General features: G+C 38.4%; 1 protein-coding gene across 1 annotated transcript in view; it reads right to left on the bottom strand.

Annotated features, from left to right (window-relative positions):
- Window positions 1-929: 929 nt before the first annotated feature.
- EPB41L4B (erythrocyte membrane protein band 4.1 like 4B) overlaps window positions 930-7,313 on the bottom strand; it is an 82,198-nt gene continuing 75,814 nt past the window's right edge. The window contains exons 13-16 of the mRNA XM_031052878.2: window positions 6,764-6,794; window positions 6,237-6,270; window positions 5,127-5,194; window positions 930-2,349 (exon numbers count right to left, since the gene is read on the bottom strand). Coding sequence (XP_030908738.2) covers window positions 2,202-2,349; window positions 5,127-5,194; window positions 6,237-6,270; window positions 6,764-6,794 — 281 coding nt within the window. The 3' untranslated portion in view covers window positions 930-2,201. The remainder of the gene's footprint in view (window positions 2,350-5,126; window positions 5,195-6,236; window positions 6,271-6,763; window positions 6,795-7,313) is intronic.

Raw genomic sequence — 7,313 nt, 5'->3', positions numbered from 1 at the left:
AGGAAGCAGGTAGATATACTCCTCCTCTTCCCAACTGTATCCCAGCCCATTTGCTTCAAGAAGCCAACTAAGACTAGAGCAAGGAAGGACAGAGAAATTGATCTCTTCTTACGTATCTGACTGCTCAGTGATTTTGCTGGTACAGAGACTTCTGCACACAGCAAGTAAGATGTGGGATGAAAATTGACAGTGCAGAGTGTATGAACTCCTCTTCCAGAGAAGCAGAGTGACAAGTGCTTCCCTCAAGGTGACACAAACTGCAGAACACACGAGTCCTGCAGGTTGTTCTTTACCAGTGGGCAGACCTCCTGCATGCAGCATTTTAATACTTAAGTATCAGCTAGGCCTTGTGCTGTCTTTTCTTGACATCTGTCAGGGTGATCTCTCATTCAGTTCACCTTCAACAATAAACCAAACCACAGATAACAGCACATGATAAGGAGAAACACTGACAACAAACCACAGAGAAGCCAATGCAGTTATATGACAAGAACAATACTGTATTATGAACGTAGGAGTGTGAATCACGAAGCAACAATGCTCCACTTTAATGTGAGTATTCAAGGGAAAAAAAAAGCCTCCTCCAGAGGGCATTCAGAGTGGCAGCTAAGCTAGGCTCCAACAGCTCCAGCAAAGTTTCTCTGCCTTCCTTCCTTCCCCACATAAACCACTGCTGAAACACAGGAGAAGCAGACTAGGGAAACTGAAGTCAGCCTCTGTGATTACCCACCTCAGGCTTTACCCTGGCATCAACACATCTTACTGGCACAATTGCTTCATTTTTTCCCCCTCTACAGACTGCACTGAAAATGTTGATCCAGCACAACATTACTGATTCCAGGGCAAAACAGGTATAAGCATAAGCTCTATCAGATCTACCCACCCTCCCCCCATATCCTTCAAAATTAAATAATGCATCATAATCAGAACAAGGTTGAAAAATTTTATTTGTACTTAGCACAAACAGGAAAGATCAAAACAAATATTAAAAGACAGTATTTGTAAACAAATATATTTCACAAACAGTTAAACACTATGAAATCTGCTGTGAAAAAAATTCAGTTATAGCCATTTATAAACGTGTACTTATCAAAATCAAGTAAAAAACTACTTCATTTTGAAAATATCCCAAATGAAGATTTATTCCAACAACTTCAGACAGACCACAGAGGCAAGGCCTAATTAGAACAGATGCACAAGTGAACATGGCACTATGATTTCCAGTTTAAAAATATGATAAAAAATAATCGGCAAGTGATCAAAATACCAGCCAAGCCTATTTAAAGACCTAGGTTTGTAAAATGTACATTCACCTTTGCAAACACCTAACTTTATAAAAATAGAGCTATTTCACCAGATTGTCCTCATCTTGAAGTGTACCATTATGAGCTGTGTTTTTTAATCCACTCAGAGAAGTTATCAGTAGGTAGTTTAATGCGATTGTATAGTTCATTTCCATAATCACATTACAAATAAGAAGGCAGCAGCACCCTTTCAGCAAGGATCCATTTTTAACATTCTTGCCTTTATAGCAGCAGGTATGGTTTTGGGGAATGCTATCAATATGATCAGTAAGTCAAAAAAGGAATACACATACTCCATGAAGTTTATGATAGTGTTCTTTCTCCATACTTGTTTTTAAGTTATGCAAGCACCTCTATTTTTGCTGCAGAACACAGAAGATTAAAAGCGAAAGACACCCAAACCCATGACTACCTCAGTAGGCTCCCTTTGTTGGTGGTCCACAAGCCAGTTTGATTGCTAGTGCGAATTCTGTTTTTCCCTCCCTCCAAATTCCTATTTGCATGTCAACTGCAAAGTTTCTCAAACTTCATCTATTAATTTGACCCAAAAAAACCCAAGGTGATAAAAAATAACTAAGGCACAAATGGCTGATCTTCACCAGCAGGCAGAGGGTCACAGGTTCCAAAGTATGGTGGAATGTAAATCCCCAGAAATATTTCTGGTCTCGGGGCACTGGAAATTCTCACCAGCTTTCACAAAAGGTTTTTCAAGATTTTTTTTACAAAGATATGGAAAATACTTTTCCCAAGAATGTCCATGAACACTAAACAAGGATGGATGTACATACAAAGACACACACATTATGCACAATACACTTTGAACGTACTGCAGACAGACAAGGACCATGGAATGCAATGATCGTCTGAGATGGCAGGTGAAATGAAGATGGCTGTTTTTCAGAGTGTTGTCATGAGTTTATCTTGGTACATCATGCTTTGGACGCCTCCTAAATTCTTCTGGTTCTGTTCCTGGATATATCGTAAATTGCTGTCCTCTCCACTTGTGGGGGGTTTCCAATATGGCCTGTCATCATGATAGGGTGGCCTGTACCATTTGCACAGTTATTGGTTAGTGAGAGATGGAAGTAAACTTATGAGTGCTACACAGCAACATGAGTTCATCCAGCAAGTGCTAAGCATGCATACAGTGGGATGGGCAGCTACTGGTAAGGGAGGGAATTGCTGACAGACCTGCAGACCTGATGCAGAAGCCACGGAAGCAATGGCAATCTTTTAGCTGATTTCAAAAGGCTTTGAATCAGAGCTCAGTCCTTAAAAACCCTCTTTATTTTCAAGTCTTACAGACAAGTGTCGTGCATCACTGCTTCTGAATCCCAGAGGGATGGTGGGGAGGGAGGAGGAGGCTATAGGAAAACTGAATGTTAACAACAATCTAGTAAAATAAACCTTATCACACAAAAAGCTGAGCTCAGGAAAATATTTCCTTAAGGTCTAAAAAACTAAAAAACCCATTCTATTAAAAATTAAAATTGTTCTTTTGTAGATATTGTTCTTCACTCAGCACTGATGCAGTTAATCACACTGAAGCAGCCTGTGAGTTACACAGTCGCATTTTGTTCAGGGTCCATAGTTAGTACCAGTATTTGTCTGTGATTGTAGTGAAACTAGCACGAAGTACTAAAGAGGAAAAGTATTTTTTTCCTTATTTGTTCATTATTTGTTGCTGCTTGGAGATATCAACCTCAACCACTCCTACAGTGTCTCCTAATCATTTGTGTGCGTGTGTATGTGTTGGGATAAATAACTAACTAAAACAAATTCTGAACAGTATGTAGGAAGCCACAGTACTTGGGATTCCCTTATTACCAAACTGCAGTTGCACTTCCTATTCTGGTAATGTTTTTTGTTTGTTATGATAGCAGATATACACGCAGGTTTAGAGTCTACCTTTTTGAGATATCCTAATATTATATAATGACAAATGTTAACTGGAATGAATTTTCTCAGAAGACTGAACATTAAGTTAATGGCAAACAAATAATTTCACTGAAAGGATCTTACTAAGACGACAGACACAATTCCACATATTATTTCACAAATCAATCAACAAAAAACCCCGTATATAACAACATGTATTGCACAGGTAATTCCATTTCAGCCATTGGCCCATTCTAGATTTGCATGCCCAGCAGAAAGAAAGAATTTCATGAATCTGTGGTTTGATCTCAAGTTCATAGTTGAATGGATTAAGCTTTCTCAAATCCAGCTATCCAGAATGCTAAACATCCAACCCTTCCACTTTGACCTCAAGTTAGAATAACTTGAAGCTTCCACTTTAACCACATGTTTAAATGCTTCTACCTGACTGGGACAAAAAAACTGAGCACCTTTTCTACCAAGCTTGCATGACTGAGCTCTTAAGTATGTTTTCTAGCCTAACAAGCCTAGCTATAATAAAGCCATTGTTCATATTTCACTGACCTTTATTTTTGCGCAGGCAGTGGAGGGGCTGAAGGGGAAAATGTCTACACACATTACAATACATAACTGTGCTTATTTCAATATCACTCTGCTCCAGGGCGAACTATTTGGCTATAAAATGTTACTGACTTGTAAGTGAAGAAATCTTTAGAAAAATTTCAGCAAAACCTCAAATGATTTATAAAACCATTAACCTCTAAGCAATCACTCTTCTGTAATGCGAAATTGTACATTTTAAACCATGCACAATTAGAAGGACAAATAAACCCTAAACAAGAAGAATCCTGAACATGAAGCACAGGCAAAGGTAATCACCCAATTTAAAGTCTTCTGTTTGCAGCAAAAATTTCATAGCTGCTTTACTGCTCTATGCTAGGAATTTTGAGATGAAAACGAGTATGTCTGCTTCTCTGCCTAGTAAGTATTTCTAATAACATATTTGCCTTTTCCTGCAATCTCAGACTCAAACTTGGACCAAATTGTCTTTTCAGCCATTTTAAGCTCAGCCTCGTCTCCAGAGCTTGCCTACACTAAGAATGAAGTCTACCTGTCCCGAGGTTAAACAAAATAGAGATAAAAATGTAAAATGAATAGGAATGAAGATTAGGGTATTGGTATTTTTCAGTCAAGACAGTGATTATTTGTCTAAAACACTGAGTAGCCTAAAAAGGTTAACTTGCATTAGGATGAAATAGCAGCTGATTTTTATCACATGTACATGAACAGAAAAGTATCTACCAGCAGGTACATGCCTCCACTGTGCATTCCACCAAGCTGCTTCTAACTCAGACTGAATTTCTTCCAAAATTTATTTTCACACATTTTTTCTCCTTATTAGTTACAAAATAAAAAGTATGCAAGAGGACAGCACAAACCACATATAGGAGTATTTTTGTGAAACAGTTCTCAAAACTCCATAATGTCATTTCACTAATGCTAATTATCTGGAAAGTGCTTGATACATTGCTCCACATACATGCTATTTTTCCACATACATTTCTGTAAAAGATGAGAAAAAGTGCTGCATAACTTCATCTTACTCTAAAATTAGTTTCTTTTTTGTCTTAGAAGGTTAAATACTGATCAAATTACAATTAGTTTTATTGATGCTACTGAGCATCTTCCCATCCAATATACATACTCTCTACAGAAATACACTGAAGTTATATTTCAAAAATGAATTCATCAAGGAGCTTCAGCCACTCCAAAGCAAAATCTAAATAGACGTTATTTAATAATGCCTCTTTGTCACGTAAGTCTTAACTTCTGTTTGCTTTTCATGTGCAGAAAACTGCCCAGTACATCCACCAAAGTTTCATGCCAACAGATTAAGATAACAAAAGAAGTAATCATCTCATTCACAAAGTGAAGATTGCTTACCTTACATTCACAGGGGTATGTGGATGCCAGTGTGGCTGAGCAGGAAGTATATTAGGATGATAAGGGGGCTGCAAGTGAAAACATTGAACCCGGTTAATGAAATCATATAAAAGCTACCCTATTAACATTTACTTTTTATTTTCCTGGGGCCATGAGGAATATGCTCCCTGAGGGCCCTAGAAACCCCCTGTTGCAGATCTTCTCCCATGACATTAAACATATACATGAGACTTCTTGGTGATGAGCTTTCTTGTTAGGCCACACTCATGGGAAAATGCAAAGAAAATTGCCTTTCTATTTGAGAGACAGCCTGGCACATCTAGTGCTTCTCATAGAAAGCACATTAAAAGAATGCCAGCTTTAATAAAAGGTGAAGAGTGAGAAAGGTTACAAGAATAATAGCAGTCTTCAGAAGGTCAGTTATCTTTGGTGACAGCATTACTCTCTCATATCCATGGGATCTTGAGAAACAGTGAAACAAAATCACTAGTGAGGCTTTTAATAAAAACGAGTATAAAGACTAAGTTCTGATGCACACACTCAGTTTGGATGAAAGCACAGCTTGCTTTCTGGGTAGCAATGACTGCTAGCATCATAAATGAAAAAATGATAAGGTTTTTCCCTGAAGTGTATAAAGGAGCTTGTTAAAAAAACAAACAACAAACCAACAAACAAGCATTTGACAAGCAATGAACTCCTAAGTGTTGTGATGGGGCAGATAATTGAAACCTTGAGCTTGTTGGCAGGGATCATCCAGTGTGAGAGGCTGCTCTAGACAAAAGCTGGCTCACAGAGCAGTCTCCTGGGGTCTATTATATTCACTGTCCCAAGGGCTTTAACCTGTGATTTCACAGAAAGGGAAGGGAAAGAGTGTGGCAAATGGAGCATATTCAGCTTGCAGAGCATCCAAGAACACAGGGGAATAGAGAAGAGTCCTTCCACTTTCACTGTAACTCCCAGTGTGATGCTGTTAATTTCTGAACCTCCTCAGAGAATCCCACCCCAGAGTAAGGAAAGGGAAGCAAAACAGCTGTGGTAATTATAGAGAGCAAAAAGATATACTTCTAAATAACAAAATAACAATATTCTCAACAATTGTTATGCTCTTACCTGGTAGTTATGGACTTCAGGAGTATTTTTAGCACTAAGGGAGAAAGACAATTAGCTTTTATATAATCAATACATCAATGCCAACATTTCCTATAGTTCAGGGTCCTATTCTTCAGGGAGGTGTTACAGTGAAGTAAACTTTGTATTCTTAAGGACACCAATTTTTTATTCTAATACACACTATAGGAATCAGAGTGCAAGAAAAAGGGGTGCAATTTTTTTTTCTTCATTTTACGTTGTGAAGCAGGAACAAACAATGCTAGATAAGTTAGCTCAACAGCAAAGAGCAGAAAGGAAGTATGTTTTACTTTAGTCTGATCTCAAACACCAAAAGAAAACTAAAAAATGAAAGCACTTAAAGTCTCACAGGCAGTCCCCAAGAAGAATCTGGTGCTGCATAATGAGAGATCCCAAAGCAATTCATTCATCCCACACCAGAGAATTTGTTTTGACAAATCCTAATGCAGACATGGTCTTCAGAATCCTTTTTGCCTGACAACAGCAACAGAGAGAACTTGAGCACTCACCACAGTTGTGCTGCTTTCACAGGATTGTTTGCTTAAAAAGAAATAAAACAAAAAAACTTAAGACATGGGAAGTATCAGTCATTCTGCAGCTATTGTGATTGAGATGTCATACTACAGTTTAAGCCAATCCTCATACAGACATATTTGCACAAATGCATCAATCAGAAGTACAGCCCTGTGCTTTGCACCATTCCTGTGTGAGTACACAGAGTATGAGGCAGGCACAAGCCTCTGTTTCTGCAAGAGGTAAAGGCCATAAAAAAATGTGCAGATCAAATTCTGCACAACTAGGACACTACTTCTCCACTTTGCTGTAGCTGCCATGTCAGTAACACTGAGCCCTTGAAAATATGAAGCTACTCCTCACAGGAATTTTGCATCTTATTGAAGCCAGAGTATTCCTGAAGCTGGTTATAGCCTGTGTCTTATTACAGTGAATGACAGTATCCAAAAAAAGCCCATCAGTTGGGAATATGGGAAAACACCGAGCAATCTTGAGCAACAAGGTCTTGGCTTGTGCTTTGGACAGGCTCGAAAGAACAATGAAGAA

The sequence above is a fragment of the Melopsittacus undulatus genome, chromosome 1 (assembly GCF_012275295.1).
Source record: "Melopsittacus undulatus isolate bMelUnd1 chromosome 1, bMelUnd1.mat.Z, whole genome shotgun sequence".
NCBI classification, from domain to species: Eukaryota; Metazoa; Chordata; class Aves; order Psittaciformes; family Psittaculidae; genus Melopsittacus; species Melopsittacus undulatus.
Note: the sequence above shows the minus strand (reverse complement) of the source record. Positions and strands in the feature narration are given on the sequence as shown.